The sequence below is a fragment of the Dermatophagoides pteronyssinus genome, unplaced genomic scaffold (assembly GCF_027571235.1).
Source record: "Dermatophagoides pteronyssinus isolate colony J.1.1.1.1 unplaced genomic scaffold, Derpt_VIB-CSIC_2022.12 sq0008, whole genome shotgun sequence".
Lineage (NCBI taxonomy): Eukaryota > Metazoa > Arthropoda > Arachnida > Sarcoptiformes > Pyroglyphidae > Dermatophagoides > Dermatophagoides pteronyssinus.
The window spans coordinates 193,334-210,186 of record NW_027461532.1 but is presented as its reverse complement, the minus strand read 5'-3'; the positions used below and the strand labels follow the sequence as shown (position 1 = coordinate 210,186).

Here is a 16,853-nt window from a genome sequence, read left to right as displayed (position 1 = left end):
AAAAAAATGAGAAATTTTCCATCAATCTCGAAAAAAAAATCGATTGAATTTGAATTCCAATTGACCATGATGATGATGATGATGGATTTTATTCAAATTGTTATTGTTGTTTTTCAACAAAAAAAAAACAAAAACAACAACAAATTTTATACCAAAAACAAAAGTAAAGCTGATTAAATATTGTTGGGAAAGGGGAAATGTTTCCGAAAACACAACCAAAAAAAAAGAGAGAAGAAACAAATTGAAAATCCAATTGAATCATAAACCTAATTATAAAAAAACATCACAAGCATCATCAAACAAACAGCCAATTTCCAATTCAAAAAAATTAATTAATTAATAACTAACTTGAAAAAAACAGCCAAAAAACAAAACAAAAATAGCCAAAAAAAAAATTTTTGAACAAGAATCTTGCTTTTTAAGTGCGTGGGCGTATATGTTTGTGTGAGTGGGAGTATTCAAGTGTGTGTGTGTGTGGGCGTATTTAAGTGCGTGTTATGTTTGAATGATAATTAGCTGAATATATGGGAAAAAAACATTGATGGAAAATTCATTAATGATGATGATCATCATCATTAATAACATATATTTGTCATTAAGATTTGTTTTTTTTTCAGTTCGTTCGTCTATTTTTGGTCTTTTTTTTTGAATCATTCGAAATTAATTAATTAATTTCGTTTTCGTTTTTTGGGCAATTGAAAACATATCCACCTGGGTACATATACCGGATGTTACATTTAAATCACACACACACAGCATAATGATGATGATGATGCTAAAAATAGCACCGAACAAAAAAAAGTTTCCAGTAAAAATTATATGTAAATTTTTTGGAAATATTATTTCTGAAAAACTTTTTTTCATTCTTTAATTGATTTTCTTTGAATTTTTGGTTTGTTTTCTGTCAATGTCAATACTATTCATCTCTCTAATCCTTATTTAAGATGGATTAATTAAGTCAGTTTCGTTAATTTCGAGGTCATTTTCTTTTTTGACAGCAAAATAAACTTAGCATCACAGGTTAATTTGAAATTATCTGATTCTGATGATGATGATTAGATCATCATCCATTGTTGATTATATAATCGTATTTGCTGTCGTTGTAGTTGTTGAATGAAAAATGTCATCAAGAGAGAAAATTTATTTTTACCCAAAAAAACCAAAAACATTTTGGAAGAGAAAAAACATTCCAAATTTAAACCAAACAAAAAAAAAAATCCAAATAAAGTTTGTTCAACTGGACGCCAAACATCAACAAGAAACCAACGCAGAAAATCGTTATTTTTTTCACTTGTGAATGGACCATATTTCATGGCCATTTGTTGTTGTTGTTGAGGAAAAAAAAGAGAAATAACAACAAAATATCATCTGTGTCATAGTGTTTTCCATTTGAATGTTTTTTTTGTTTTTTTTTCTGCTTGTTCCAATGTTAAATGAACAACAACAACAAAAATAGAAAAATTTTTTCGTAAAAAATAAGGGTTTCGCCATTTCGACATTCATTTTTGTTGTTATTGCTGTTCGATGGCTGTTATTTTTTTAAAGTTGATTCATTTTGATGATTCTGGATCAACAATTACAGTGTTTGTCCAGTGTGTGTCTTGTTTGCATTGATTGATCGATGATCGATGATTTTGTTGATTTTTCTGTGTTATTTCATCGAGGACACATCAAAAACAACAAGTTGGTGGTGGTGGTGGAAAAACTCGAATATCGAATTGACGATGACCACTTGATGATGATTATGAAAAAGAATTTGTTTAGCTGTTGTGTTTAATGTGAATAACCCGTTCAAAACTGATTGAATCTGTTTGATGGTTTAATAAACTTTTGATGTTCATCATCAATCCAGACAACAACAACAACAACAACAACAAGTTCATCGATCAAACAATGAATTTTCGTTGAACTTTTTGCTTTGTTTGACGAAATTTTGTTGTTTTTTTTCTTTTCTTCACTTTCTTTGATTTGTCTCGACAGATTCAAGTGTGATGATGATGTAAGTAAGGTGAGGTAAGGTGTGTGATCATTATCTTAAGGTGTGCAATCAGGGAATTTTTCAAAAATTTCATAGTGGTGAAATAATTGATGATGATGACTTTCTGACAAAAGAATCTTGATTCTTGATTCAAACAGTGATGCGTAACAACCTTCGCCACTACTGCGCATGATTGATTCGAATCGAAAAAAATTCATATTTTTTTACAATATTTTTTCTTCAAAGATCTTCTTCATCTGTGTTTTTTTGATCAACATTTCACAACAAAACAAACATTTTTCGACGAAAAAAAGGTGAAAAAAGAGACGACGAAATTATCATTTCTATTGTAGGTGTGTGGTGTTTGTCAATTTTTCTCACATTGCAATCATATGATAATCACACAATCATCATATTGATGATATTCATCATCAACCAACCAACCAACTACAAGATTGACAAAAAAAAAACATTTCTTTTCATGGTGGTGACAATTGAATTTCCCCTTTTTTTTGAGATCTCATCATTCATTCATTCATTCATTCATCGAATGAGGAAATCAAACGAAGAAAAAAGAAAAAAGAAAATTCCAAATTGGAAAAAATAATAATGAGAAAAATTCAATTATCATCATAGCGAAGAAGGAAATAAACATTTCATCATCATCGATTACAAAGAACGAATATTGCATAAAAAAACAATCGATTAATCAAATCAGATATCGATTGTTTATTCGATTGTTTGTCTGTGTTTGTGTGTGTGTGTGATAAAAATCGTTTTTCTTCTTCCATCATCGTCTAAAGATATTATCTAATCTTGTTAATCTAATCTTGTCAACCGGTAAATTAATTTTGTTTTTTGATTGAAAAGTGAAGATTTTGTTTTGTTTTTCACTTTTACTCTTTTTTTTTTCATTTGAATGGAAAATTAATTACCTTTTTGTTTATTTATGGATCCACAAGATTTCGTTTATATCTCTCTTCGTTATCTTCTTCTTTTGTTGGATAATCATCATCAGATTAAGATAAAAATCTTATTTTTGTTTTCTTCGAAATACTAATTTTAGGTGCCAAACTTATCATCATCATCGCCATATTGTTGAGTGAGAAGATTTGCAAAAACAACAAAAACAAACAAACAAAAAAACGTTCCAAAATCGGAACAAACAAACAACCGACAAAGATTAAACAAAAACAAATCTTGTTTGATTTACAGCCAAAACATGATTTCATAACCAAACAACAAAAATCAAAGATCAATCGATCGATCAGGTAAACATATTTCAAAACATTCGATTCGAACAATAGAATCAATGGTTTCTTCCCTCTTCGAACGATTTTTTCTGCCTTCCTCCCTCCTCGAATGTTTTTTGTTTTCTTCCGTCCTCCCTCCTCTTCATTCTTTATTCCTCCCCCTTTATTTTTGTCTGGGTAAATATAATTAAAACATATTTATGGTACTTATAAATTCTTTGTTTGTTTTGTTTTCCATACAGATTTGAAACCAAAACAAATCAAAAATCAAGAAAAATGTCACCAATAACATCAGAACAATCGATAATTTTTGATTGAAAAAAAAAACGAAAAAATTCGTTGTTTCAAGTTCCATTCGGCAAAACGTTCGAATTTTTCGTTTTTGTTTTGTGTAAAATTCAACAAGTTTTACCAATCAATCAATCAACCAAATTTGGTTGATTTTCTGTCAACACGATGATCAAATTATCATCGTTGTCATCATCATCGATGATAATTTTAACCATCAATTTAATAATAATGATGAGGATGGTTTCAACACAACAACATCCTAATCTTCATCGAAATCGTCAAAATCATCATTATCGACAAGAATGGGATGTTAAAGAATGGTGGAATGAAAATATTTTGGAAGATTTATCCATTTATAATAAATCAAATCCAAAATCATTATCATTATCATCGATTGGAAAATTTGTACAATTAACTAATCAACAAAAATCATTGATAAAATTACCCGAATATCGTATGAATCATCAAAAATCCAATTTTGTTCAACTTCGTCGTCGTAATGATAATTTGGATTTGGATCAAGCTGAAAGTAATGAAGAAGATAATGTTGCCATTATGTCACCGACAACAATGTCACGTGAGTAAAATTTGATTTGATTTGATTTGACATTTGACTTTTTGTGTTTTAAATTGAAAATAGCATTCAAACAACAACAACAACAAAATTCGAAAAGAAATAGATTTTCCGAACAATCAAAACAAAAATTTCTAAGAAATTTTCAAAAATTAAATTCACGAAGAAAATCCAAATATCGTCCAAATACGAAAGCAAAAATGATTCGATGGCAAAATTCAAATCGTTTTCATTTTAAAACAAAATCATTAGTATCCGATCAACCAATACGGCGGCCACCGAAAAATCAATCGCATCGGCCATCATCATCGAAGAATCGTCAATCACATAGGCCATCACCATCGAAAAATAATCGAAGATTTTTATCCGAAACTTTTGTGCCAACCGCATCAAAAATATCGATAAAATCATTATTTTATGATTATTTTAATCAAATACGAACAAATCTTTATGATAAACAAGTATTTAATAATCTTAAAAATATTTTATATTTAAAATTTTTAGAATTTGGATTAGAAACAGCTATGCAACAATTTTATAGTCAGGTAAGTTGATTGATTCGATTGATTGAAAATTTGACATTTTTTTACGTTTTTCACTTAGAAACGTTCGGATAATGGTCATAATCTGATCGGTATCTACCCAGGTATTTATCGTAATACAACCGAACAACATTTGGATAGTATCCTGGTAATTGGTGCACATTATGATACTGTTGCACGATCACCTGGTGTTGAAGATAATGGTTCTGGTTGTGTTGTTGTTATGGAATTAGCTCGTCTGCTTCAACAACATCGTTGTCGTTTAAATACAACCATAATATTTGTTTTATTCGATATGGAAGAAGATGGTTTAGTTGGATCGAAATTTTTTGTTAAAAAATATCTGTTACCAATTACACAACAAGGAGAAAATCCATTACCAATTAAAGGTGCAATTATTGTTGATATGTTATTAGAATATGATACAACTAGTGGATCACAATTAGATACAGGTGTCGGGGTATGTGTTAATCGATTGATCAATCAATCAAGTTAATTTGATTTCTTTCTCTCAAAAAAAAAAAATTAGGATGCATTACCAAAATGGATAGAACGCATGCAACAAAATGAATTCCGCGCTGATTTTGCTGCCGTTTGGTCAAGAGAAAATATTGATTCAAAATTATTTCAAACATTACAATCAAATTGGTTAAATGAAGATAAATATAAATTAATTGAAATGGATATACCATTACCGAAACTTGGTCATGAATTAACTGAAGGATTCAAATCACATGTTCTATTACCATATCAAACATTTTTACGTTCCGATCATTCATCATTTTGGTATCCAAATTCAATTGATAATCAAACTATCAATGCAATTTTGTTAACCGATTTGGGACCATGGCGACGAAAAGTTTCACATAAATATCATAGCTCAATGGATAATAGTAAATTATTAAGTCGTGCTAATTTATTATTTTTAAAAAATGGTATCGATTCCGTTATGAAAACAATATTAGATATCGGTAATGGTGTTTGTGAAGAAAATCCTTGATATTATAATCAATCGAATATGAATATTGGGCCAAAAACGAAATGAATTATCGCAACAAATGTGATTTTTTAACCATTGATTGATTCATAGGGATTTTTTTTTGTTTGTAAATAATTTTTCATCATCATCATCAATGATCATCATTAATAACCAACTTTTGTTTCTCTACTTAAACATGCCACCACCAAACACACACGCAAAAATCTAATTTGATTTGATCGATTATCGCTTTCAAATCAGAAACACCTTATTCAATAATATAAAAACCAAAGGAAAAAGGGTTAAATAATTTTCATTTCCAATTTTCTGCAAAATTTGTAAAATCAAACACCTCCCTAATTTCTAAAATGATGTTAGATTTTTTTTTATTGTGATTTTCTTGTTTCGGTGCCAATCTCTGTGTATTGTATACAATGTGTAATATTGATTGAAAAAAAATTGAAAGTTTTCAACAATGGAAAAAAATTGACAAATTTTTTGAAGAAAAAAAAACTTTGAAAATATTACAATAATAATGGTGATCAGATTGATGGCCGGTCACTATCGGTCATCAATATCAATCAATCATTGCATTGATAATCGTTGTCTGTGTCTGTGTCTGTGGTTCACAATTGAGTTATTGTGAAAAAAGGATTTTTTCATTTTCATATTTTGACCATTGATGATGATGTGACTTTTTGTTTTGTTTATTTTTGTTCGATCGATCAATCGATAATCGATTGTTTTGAATTTTTTTCCATCATATTTCATCATTGAAATCATTCAGTAATGATAATAATTTCCGAAATGAATCGAGTATAGACAAAAATTTTCGATAATGATGATGATGATGACAATCGATTGTTATCGATTACATAATCGATATTGTAATTCGAACGATTAATTTTGTCCTTTTTTTCTTGACAAAATTATTTTTGGTTTTCGTTTGAAATTGAAAATAAAAATTTTCAAGATAAAATCTTTTTGAAAACAAAAAAAAAAAAAAAAATAAGGAAAATCAACGTTCAATTAATTTAGATTTGATTTGGAACTTTTTATCGAAATGTCGTCTGGAAAATTAAATTGAAATTTTGAAATTTCAAAATTTTAAAATTTTTTGAAAAAAATTAAGGAAGGAAAACAGGAGTGCAAAAATTTCGTCTGTTTTTGTTGTTGTTGTCAATGACCAAATACGTCATTTTTGAATGAGAACAACAAATGATGATGATGATGATGATGGAACATTCAGGAAGTACGACCAATTTTTTCATTGAAATTTCATGGCATCATCCAAAACACACACACATTTAAATTATATCAGAATGATAAAACGGCGACGAAGACGACGACGATAAAGATAACGTTGAAATTTTCAATTTAAAATCTTAAATTGAATTGAAAATTTTGGCAAAAATTCAAACCATAACAACGGGATATTTATCTATGATCGTCATCTATGGATGATGAGAAAAGATTACATATCCCGATTCGTATATCCCATCACAGCTCTATCATCCATCAATCATTTTATCTATTTATTTTCGTTTTTTTTTCGTTTGATCAATTTGCCCATTTTGATTTGTACAGCTTTTGTTCTGTTTTGATGATGGATGAATATTATTTATTTCTCACACCTGGTTTCCAACAAGAGATGTTTAAAGGGGATTCTCAACAGAAAAGCCCATAAAAGGCTTGTATCCATTTTGTTTTTTGTTTTTTCGTGTGTGAAAGAAAGAAATCGTTGAGGTTAATTTTGTTTTGTTCCGTAACATGGGGAAAAAAACACTTATGAGATTAATGACTTTATTATTCACATTCACTATTCATATATGGCGTAATATCAGTTTAATCAGTTTTTTCTGCTTTTCATAAAATTCGTAATCAAATCTGTATTTTTTTTGCCAAATCTAAACGGATCTGGGACATTATTCAAAAAACGAAAACATTTCGAGCATCATTTCGGACAAAAATCATTCATTTTTTTCGCATAGCCCATTTTTTCAATGTTTTTCAAAGATTTTTCTTCGTCTTCTCCTCGATCAGTTTAAGTTCAAATTGGTGATAAAGGAGGAAAAATGAAATGTTTGAAAATCACATTTTTTTTCGTCCAAAATTGAATGGAACATTTTAAAATGAATTTAAAAATCTTTTTTCATTGCTAACACCAAAATTTTTTTCAATCAAAAAAATGAACTTGGATTCAACTCAAAATCTAAATGTTGAAAAATGATGCTAATGATGATGATAATGACAATGATAATGGATAAACAACAACAACAACAACAACCACAAACAATTACGAACGAAAACGAACAATCAATGAATGTGTGATCAGGTCAAAAACTTTTTCGGGAACATTTTTTCAAATAATCATTGTGATGATGATAATCGAAAATGGTGTGAATTGTTTTTTATTTTCTGGAAAATTTCTTTTGCACCAAACAACAACAATAACAAAAAAAATTGATTATTAAATTCAACCATTAACCTTTTTTTTCAGTGTCAAATTTGTCATTTATTCTTTTCTGAAAAACAAAAAATTTGATACGAAAAAAAGATCAATTTTAGCGGCCACCATCACCATTATCATTTTGGGATGGGACAATCCATAAACGACGTATGATTATCATTGTAATAATGGCCATTATTATTATGTAACACAAGGGAAAAAGTGGGAAAGAAATTTTATTTCTTTTCTTTTTCTGTTCAGTTCAAAAAAAATCGCACCATGAAAAATTTTCATTTGCGATTCAATGTGTGTGGGTGTGAAAAAATAATTTTTCCGTGTTCCAAAGTTCCAACAACAACAGCAAATATTTAAATGACCCGAACTTGCTAATGATCAAATTGTGTGTGTGATTGACACATGTTGCTTTTGTTTTGGATCGTTGAGACATCGATCATCATGAGAAAATGTGATGGTGATGGTGGGCGATAATCGATGATTTTTTTTCCTGAAAAATTTTTTCCAAATTAAACTTTCATATATTAGATCAGTCAATAAATAAATGTTTCTGGGGAAATTTCTCAATCAGTCGGTCCGTCCGTCCGTTTGTTTGTTTGTTTATTTGTTTGAAATGTAGGCCGAATTTTTTAAATTTACATTTCCGTATTGTTTGTGAGTTAGAGAGAGATAAACAATTGAACATTTTGAAAATCAAATCAAATAATTAGATTAAGATTTTAGATTAATCAAAAAACAAATCGATTGATTAATCGATTATTGATTGATTTTTCTTTCTCTCTATCTCTTTTCACTGATATCATTTTGTTTGTATATTTTGTTAATTAAATTTCCCACGTCCAATTCCTATCCATATCTTGTTATCATTAATGATGCCATTGACATTCCAGAAAAAGCTAAACTAATTTACATTTCTTGCTTCCATCCATGTGAACCAAAAAAATCAACAACAAAAAAGTTCAAATTTAAATTAATCTTAATTTTCTGGATCGATTATCAATCAATCAAATCAAATCATGAAGCAAACAGGTTTTGTTTGCTTGTTTATTTGATTGACTGATTGTTTAAATATAAAATTTTCTTGTATACCTGTTGAATGAAAAATGTCCGTTTCCAACGAATGATGCGGAAATTTTGTTTTTTCATCATCGTTGTTAACCCTTTTTTTTGTATTGGATACTGGAAAAAAATATCGATTGTTCACCATCGATGTCTAAGTATCGATTGTTCATTGTGTGTGTGTGTTCAAATTTTCGAAATAAATGTCATTCATTCGATTCAATGATGATGATTATTATTATTATTATTATTAAGATGATTATGATGGTCAATGGCCCTTGTAAATATATTTACATTTACATTTTTCAAATTTTTAATATAATATGATTATGTAAGTCTTGTGTCTTGTCTATTAATCGTTTTTTTTCTTGTTCACTGATTAAGAGTGCATATAGTCGTCGGATTAATCACATTCAATGAACAATTGAACATCGAATGGAAAACAATCGAAAACAACAACAAAATCCATTAAAAAATGATTACAACAACAACAACGACGACAAGGAAAAAAAAGAAATCTATTTGAATCCAGAATTCAAAAAACAAACATTTGATGATTGACCAATATTGTAATTGGTTTTTTTTTCAATTCAATGTTGGTCAAGAGAGATGATGATTGTTGTTGAAATAAAATCCTATATTTAATCCGGTTATCATTTTTTTTTCATTCGATTTGATTTTTGTTATTAGGAAATATCGATTATATCGCGATTGTTGATTACATTTCATTTTTATTTTCTACACAGCATATTTACATAATTTTCATTGATGATTATCATTGGAACAAGCCAACAAGCAAACAATCAAACGGATGATGATGATTGTCACCAATTGGAAAATGGGCAACATTATTATTATATTCAATCGAGGACATTCAATATATAAGTTCATTTTGGTCTATTTTTTCAAAAACATTACGAAACAATTTTTCTTTCGACAAATTACATGGTCCACCGTTGTTGTTGATGATCAACATTGAAAAAAATGTTCTCATCATTAGTTTTTTTAAGCAGAAAGAAAAATCAAATTCGAATCGAATCAATTTTTTGTTGTTGTCGTTGTTGTCAAATTGTTTTTTCTTTTGTTCGGATTGTTACGCAACAAATGAATGACTGAAAAAGACATTGCAAAACATGGCTTATTTTAGACATGTATCTTAGACATTCAACTCTTTTTTGTTTCAATCAATCAATCAAATCTAATCTTGAAACATCTTCAAAACAACAACCATGTAATGGTTTTGGAATTCAATCGATTGATTTGATTCGATCACAAACAAAAATGGAATGATAAAGGATTAACAAACAAACAAACAAAAAAAACATTGTAAATCTCGTTGGTCAAGTGGTGATTATTATTTTCAAAAAAATGAAAATTCATTAATCATCATCATTCAAATTGCATAATAATAAAAGAAAATCTGTCGACTATTTCGATTCAAATGGTCATTTTTTTGTATTTTCTTCGGAAAACAAAACTTCTTTTCTTATCTTATCTAATCTAATTCATCATCATCGTTCAAAAAGCAACGATCATAAAAATTTTCCCCTTTTTTTCTACCTTTCCCTTATTCCATCCAATTTCATTTCCCCGATTTTTTCATGTTAAACAAAATTCATCCAGAAAAAATCCCTCTGCATGTTGGGCGTATCGGAAGCAATTTTTTCCATTTTTCCAAAAACGAATTTAAATCAATGAATAGATCTAGAGATAAAACTGTTTTCTTCGTTCATCTTTTATTTTATCATCACCATCATCATTATGACCAGTCAGGATATCTAAAATCATTATTTCAACGAAAACGAAAAAAAAATTCCTGCCAAGCCAAAGATCCAAACAATTTCATTAATTCTAAATAATCTTTTTATGTGTGTGTGTCTAATGATAATCATATGATCTAGATGTGAAAATAAAGGAGTATTTCGTGCTATGGATGGATATTTTTAGCACATAACATATGGAAATTGCAATATTTTCTTTTACCAATCCAAATGTGGATGATTAAAGCAGATGAAAAAGAAGGGAAAAATTGTTTCCATTTTCGATTTGATTCACGTTCAACATTTTTTTTATATTCATCCGATTAGATTTGAAAAAAGAGATAACAAAAGATTTTGTTGAAATCAAAATAAAGTGAAAAAAGAAACTTGGAAACAACTGGTGTTTGTGTGAACCAGTTTTTGCTTTTTTTGTTTTTGTTTGTTTGAATCAACCTGTTGCTTGTTGCTATGGTAAGAAATTTTCGTTGGAACATCACGACAATGATGATCTACGCACACCTGATCTGATGATCTAAATGTTTTCTGTTCGGGTGGAGAACAAAAAATCAAATCAAATGGAAAAATTTTCCCGTTACACCCGTGTGTGATCATCACCCACACACACAATGATTTACTTTTCCTTGTTACAAAAATACAAGATAAGAAAAATGATTACCGAACTGGAACTTTTTTTTCACCTTATATGATCAAATCGATCGATCGATGGATTGATTGATTGATTAATCAAATTAAATTACATAGGTTACTATAATTAGTTTTTGTTTGTTGATTGTTTGTTATTTTTTTCACTTTCAAATTAATTCAATCGATTTAGAATCTCGAAGAAAAAAAAATCTGGACTAAAATTTTCAAAATTTCAATGTAATCAATGTTTTTTCTCTCATAATAAATCAGGTTCTCACATCCAAAAATCATCATCATTACATAATCGCTTTCTTTTTTTTTGAAAACTTTCTCTTTCCTGTTTTCGGTAACTTTTTTCTTTTTGTTTTTGACTCTTTGCATTTTTTCCCTTTCCCCTTTTCATTTGATTCTCTCTCTCTCCCTCATCCAAAATCATCATCATCAAAAAAAGACATCACCACACACCACACACTATATAAATCGGACAATCAATGAATCAAAATTTCGGATCATCAGTGTTGTGTGAATTTTGTGTGTGTGTTTTTTTATTTTTTGTTTTGTTTGGTGTGTTTCATTCATTCATTTTTTGCGAAATCGTCCAAAAAAACACACACTCACATTGATTTCATTTTATTTTGTTCATTGTAAATTTTTTATAATCTTGTGGCCATTTTGTATTCAGTGGTCAACCGATCAAATCTATTCACCTCATCATCGATTATTATCGAAAGAATAATTGTGATTCTCATCTCGTCTGTGTGATCAACAAATTTTTTTTCATCTCTTTTTTCAAATCAATAATAAATCATGCGTTTTGCAGTGGCCTGCCTTTGTTTGGTAGCTGCCGCACACACTAGTCTCGCTTCCGGTGGTGGTGGCGGCGGTGGCTATGGTGGTGGTGGCTCAAGCGGTGGTGGTGGTGGCTATGGAGGTATTTCACATCTTCTAAATGATTTTTCTACAAAAATAAGTTTAATATCGTCTATTTGAATAGGTGGTGGTATGAGTGGTGGTGGCGGTGGATATGGCGGTGGTGGCTCCGGTGGTGGAGGATATGGTGGAGGTGGCTCCAGCGGCGGCGGTGGTGGTTATGGAGGTATTTCGCATCTTTCTTTGATTTTTCTTCAATATTTTCTGAAAATCTCATCTGTTTAAATAGGAGGTGGAATGGGTGGCGGCGGCGGTGGATATGGCGGTGGTAGCTCTGGTGGAGGTGGATATGGCGGTGGTGGATCTAGTGGCGGCGGAGGTGGTTATGGAGGTAATTTTTCACATTTTCCATAATCCTTCGAAGTTTCCTGAAATGTTTCTCATTTAAACAGGAGGTGGAATGAGTGGTGGTGGCGGTGGATATGGAGGAGGTGGTTCAAGCGGTGGAGGTGGTGGATATGGGGGCTCCAGCGGCGGTGGTGGTGGTTATGGAGGTATATTTCACGTTTTTTCAATGATATTTATAAGAAATTTTCTAAAATAATGCTAATTTTTAAAATAGGCGGAGGAATGAGTGGTGGCGGCGGTGGATACGGCGGAGGTGGTTCAGGCGGTGGCGGTGGAGGCTATGGTGGTGGTAGCTCTGGCGGCGGCGGTGGTGGATATGGTGGAGGTATTTTTCAGCGTTTAAAACGATTTTTCTTTGAAATTTTCTAAAATAATGCTTATTTTTAAAATAGGAGGAATGAGCGGTGGAGGAGGTGGATACGGCGGTGGTGGTTCTAGTGGTGGAGGCTATGGTGGTGGTGGCTCTGGCGGCGGCGGTGGTGGATATGGTGGAGGTATATTTCACGTTTTTCCGTGATATTTCTTTAAAATTTTCTAAAATAATGCCTATTTTAAAAATAGGAGGTGGAATGGGTGGCGGCGGCGGTGGATATGGCGGTGGTAGCTCTGGTGGAGGTGGATATGGTGGTGGTGGATCTAGTGGCGGCGGAGGTGGTTATGGAGGTAATTTTTCATATTTTCAGTGATTTTCCTTCGAAGTTTTCTGAAATGTTTTTCATTCAAACAGGTGGTGGAATGGGTGGTGGTGGCGGTGGATACGGCGGAGGTGGTTCAAGCGGTGGTGGTGGAGGATATGGTGGCTCCAGCGGCGGTGGTGGTGGCTATGGAGGTAATTCAAATCTTTCAAAGACATTTCTTTCGAAAATTTTCTAAAATATCATCTGTTTAAATAGGTGGTGGAATGGGTGGTGGTGGCGGTGGATATGGCGGTGGTGGTGGCGGTGGATATGGCGGTGGTGGTGGCGGTGGATATGGTGGTGGTGGTGGCGGTAAAATGGGCGGCGGTGGAGGTATGATGATGATGAAAGATCAATAAAATGTTGATTATAAAATGCATGATAATTATAGAAATTGAGATTAGATTACAATCAGTTACTTACTAAATATATTTAACTCAGGAATATCTAATCCATTAATTAATCAAAACTAACTAACAAAAACATTACTAACACCCTCACCAACGTTTTTTCGTTTTGATTTTGGTTAGACAAAATACAATATTCATCATCAACAACAATTCTAGATAATCTACAATATTATTCAGGTATTATCAATAACAAACTAATTATCATTTCTAATCAATCAACCAACCAACCAACTACTTGTTAGAAAGAGAAACATTCTTCAGATCACATGTTTTTATTATTTACTAATCCATTTGATTTGATTTTCGCATTTTCCATTTGAAATTCAATAATGTGCTTATCTTTTCTTTAGGTTATGGCGGTGGTGGCTCCGGCGGTGGCGGTTATGGAGGCGGCGGCGGTGGCCGCGGAGGTGGTGGTGGTGGCTATGGAGGTGGCGGTGGCGGAAAAGGCAAAGGAGGCGGTGGTGGAGGTAAATAATTGAAAATAATTTCCTTGGAAACATAGTAAAAACTAAAAATCATCATTTTCAATCGAAAATTAGGTTATGGCGGTGGAGGAAAAGGTGGCGGTGGAATGTCCGGTGGATATTAATCACAAAAAAAAACCTTTGTTACCTTAAATAATCAAACCAAAACAGCCAAACTCCAATAAACACCAAAATCCGAACATCTTTCTTGTATCTTAATCACAAACACAAGAAGAAATTGTAATCGTTAATCACAAAAAGTCATCATCATTATCATCGATTGCCATCATCATCACCATCATCAAGTGATCAAATTAAGATTAAAAAAAAAAAAATGATCAAATTCATTTCGAATGTCACCAGCTACGTTGATCAATCAACCACCATCAGTAATGATCGATTTAAATACAGAATCTCATCACCATCCATCCATCAATGATGATGATGATCATCAACCTCAAAAACCATCATCATCATCATCATCATCATTTTTTGTTCACCACATAAATTTACCACACACACACGCATCAGATAATTATTGTTATTGGTTGAGTTTTTACCGAAAGCTTGAAGCTTATTGGTAAAATCAATCAATCAAATACCACAAAATATTTATTCAGATTATAAAATAAAAATAAAAAATCAGATAACACCATCATCATCATTATCACCATCATTATCATTATAATAATCATCACCATTATAAATTAAGAAGAAAGCAAAAATATTTATTATAAATTATAACTATAAATTAATTTAATTATAATCATCACCACCATTACCATCAAATGATTTAAATAATAATAATAATAATTCCATCACAATCAAAAAAAATTACGAAAATTTTTCACCACAAAAAATCATCTATCTAAACAAACAGAATGTCATTTTTTGTTTAACAAAATTTTATTTCAATGAAAAACAAGAGAAAAATAAATGAAATTTTCATTTTAAAAAAATGAATAACGTTTGATAAATGTTTTAGTGCGATCGTTGAGCGTTCCAATCTGCAGATATAACGATGTAGTATTTTTATAGCAATTTGAATGCAGATATAACGATGTAGTATTTTTATAGCAGTTTGAATACAGCATTTCAATAGGCAAATACACATCTCCTTCGCAATATTTGCTTGAAATATCATCCATATATGAAATTGATTGGTAATTGAATCAAGTTTTCGTCAGTGAGTATACTTTGATCAATATTTTTCTAACTGTATTCAGGCTTGAAAAATTGAATGTTTTCCATTCTTATTTTTTTTTCAATTGAAAAGTAGTGATTATGTTTGATTTGTATTTCTCATTGTTGATCAGATTGGCGAAAGAACAAAAAAATTGGTACCAATTCGATCCGATTTTGAAATAACCACTTCAATAGATTCTCCTTCATTTTGTAAACAATCAGATCACAGAATCATATAGTGGAATTCTATAACCATTAATTGCTTTGATGAACTTAATCTGTTTCTTTTCATCATTAAATTAGACAGATCTCTGTTGTTCCTGTTCTCTTGTTAATATATTTTTTCTTGGTGCTTTCGCTCCCATCTGAAGGTCTGATGATAAAAAGCTGGCAATGAATACCATACGTACGCCATCAGATCCAGTTGCAACGATGTTTCCTTTGTTCAAATATTTTGTTCCAGAATAAAGATTAGGAATAACGACAGAATTCGATTAGTAACTGTTGATAACAAAAACGAAATCATCTCTTTCGAATCTCATTTTCTGCCACCAAGTAACAAATGATTATTATACGGATAGTCGAATAAGCAAAACGTTCTTACAAAACACAATCAAAATGAATAAACAATTCGAAATGGTGACTTTATATAACCCCTGAATTCTACGTCATCACATTACACACGAGTGGTTACGGTTACATTAACTGCGTTTGTTATTCGAAATGAAATTCGAAAAACGAACGAGCATGTTTTCGAACAACATCTACATTGTTTACAATTCGGTTTTGTGTTAAAAAAATAGAATTTTCGAACTTGAAAAAGAAAAAAAAATCGATCATTATCTTTTTCTTGTTAGTCGCTGTGATATAAAAAGCATTGTATCTTCTGTGTTCTATAGCTCATAATCTTTTTACTATCACTCAACATGAGATGGGAATTTTGGAAAAATTAATTTCTATTGTGACATAAATACATTAACAAATGTACATTACAATTACCTATGGAAAAGCGACTAAGTGATGAAGTTATCGCCAAGCAAACGTTGTACATTAAAAAATCTTTCTAATAGCCGTAACCCATAGACAGCTCAACTAATATCTGATGGTATTGATCACCGACTATCTAGCATCATTTAGTGTGTTTGTCATCCAATCTACTCACTTCGTTTTACAATTTCTTTCTGGTTAATCTTCGATTACAATCCAATCCAATTTGAATTACCGACTATCTAGTGCAAAATAGAAACGAAGAGTTAAAAAGAACTTGTATTCTGAAAATCATTTCTATAAC

The 16,853-nt window shown here is 30.8% G+C and overlaps 2 protein-coding genes across 7 annotated transcripts; both read left to right on the top strand.

Moving 5' to 3' along the window:
• The first annotated feature begins 2,636 nt into the window (after positions 1–2,636).
• On the top strand, positions 2,637–6,217 carry LOC113798254 (uncharacterized). 3 transcript variants are annotated; one of them, XM_075821034.1, is made up of 6 exons: positions 2,637–2,818; positions 3,045–3,249; positions 3,474–4,099; positions 4,163–4,641; positions 4,700–5,098; positions 5,168–6,217. In XM_075821034.1, the coding sequence occupies exons 3-6, from the start codon at positions 3,688–3,690 to the stop codon at positions 5,636–5,638; spliced, it is 1,761 nt and encodes a 586-aa protein (XP_075677149.1). In that variant the 5' UTR covers positions 2,637–2,818; positions 3,045–3,249; positions 3,474–3,687; the 3' UTR covers positions 5,639–6,217. The 3 variants fall into 3 exon arrangements, with proteins under 3 accessions (XP_075677149.1, XP_075677147.1, XP_075677148.1); XM_075821032.1 differs by having other exon boundaries at positions 2,941–3,249; XM_075821033.1 differs by having other exon boundaries at positions 2,941–3,408.
• A 5,685-nt stretch (positions 6,218–11,902) lies between these two features.
• LOC113798251 (uncharacterized) lies at positions 11,903–14,999 on the top strand. Of its 4 annotated transcripts, XM_075820891.1 has the most exons (13): positions 11,903–12,476; positions 12,540–12,578; positions 12,609–12,641; positions 12,705–12,806; positions 12,868–12,969; positions 13,038–13,148; positions 13,216–13,317; positions 13,385–13,486; positions 13,551–13,652; positions 13,717–13,833; positions 14,031–14,087; positions 14,261–14,380; positions 14,453–14,999. In XM_075820891.1, exons 1-13 carry the CDS (start codon positions 12,353–12,355, stop codon positions 14,500–14,502), a joined length of 1,161 nt encoding a protein of 386 aa, XP_075677006.1. In that variant the 5' UTR covers positions 11,903–12,352; the 3' UTR covers positions 14,503–14,999. The 4 variants fall into 4 exon arrangements, with proteins under 4 accessions (XP_075677006.1, XP_075677005.1, XP_075677007.1 ...); XM_075820890.1 differs by having other exon boundaries at positions 11,907–12,476; positions 12,540–12,641; XM_075820892.1 differs by lacking the exon at positions 14,031–14,087 and having other exon boundaries at positions 11,909–12,476; positions 12,540–12,641.
• The last annotated feature ends 1,854 nt before the right edge of the window (positions 15,000–16,853 follow it).

Bases quoted from the DNA above. Each gene is read 5' to 3' on its own strand.
- LOC113798254 (XM_075821034.1), top strand. From the start codon at position 3,688: ATGATCAAATTATCATCGTTGTCATCATCATCGATGATAATTTTAACC. The intron at 4,642-4,699 runs GTAAGTTGATTG...TTTTTCACTTAG, and splicing joins TGCAACAATTTTATAGTCAG to AAACGTTCGGATAATGGTCA. The intron at 5,099-5,167 runs GTATGTGTTAAT...AAAAAAAATTAG, and splicing joins AATTAGATACAGGTGTCGGG to GATGCATTACCAAAATGGAT.
- LOC113798251 (XM_075820890.1), top strand. From the start codon at position 12,353: ATGCGTTTTGCAGTGGCCTGCCTTTGTTTGGTAGCTGCCGCACACACT. The intron at 13,318-13,384 runs GTATATTTCACG...TTTTAAAAATAG, and splicing joins CGGTGGTGGATATGGTGGAG to GAGGTGGAATGGGTGGCGGC. The intron at 13,487-13,550 runs GTAATTTTTCAT...TCATTCAAACAG, and splicing joins CGGCGGAGGTGGTTATGGAG to GTGGTGGAATGGGTGGTGGT.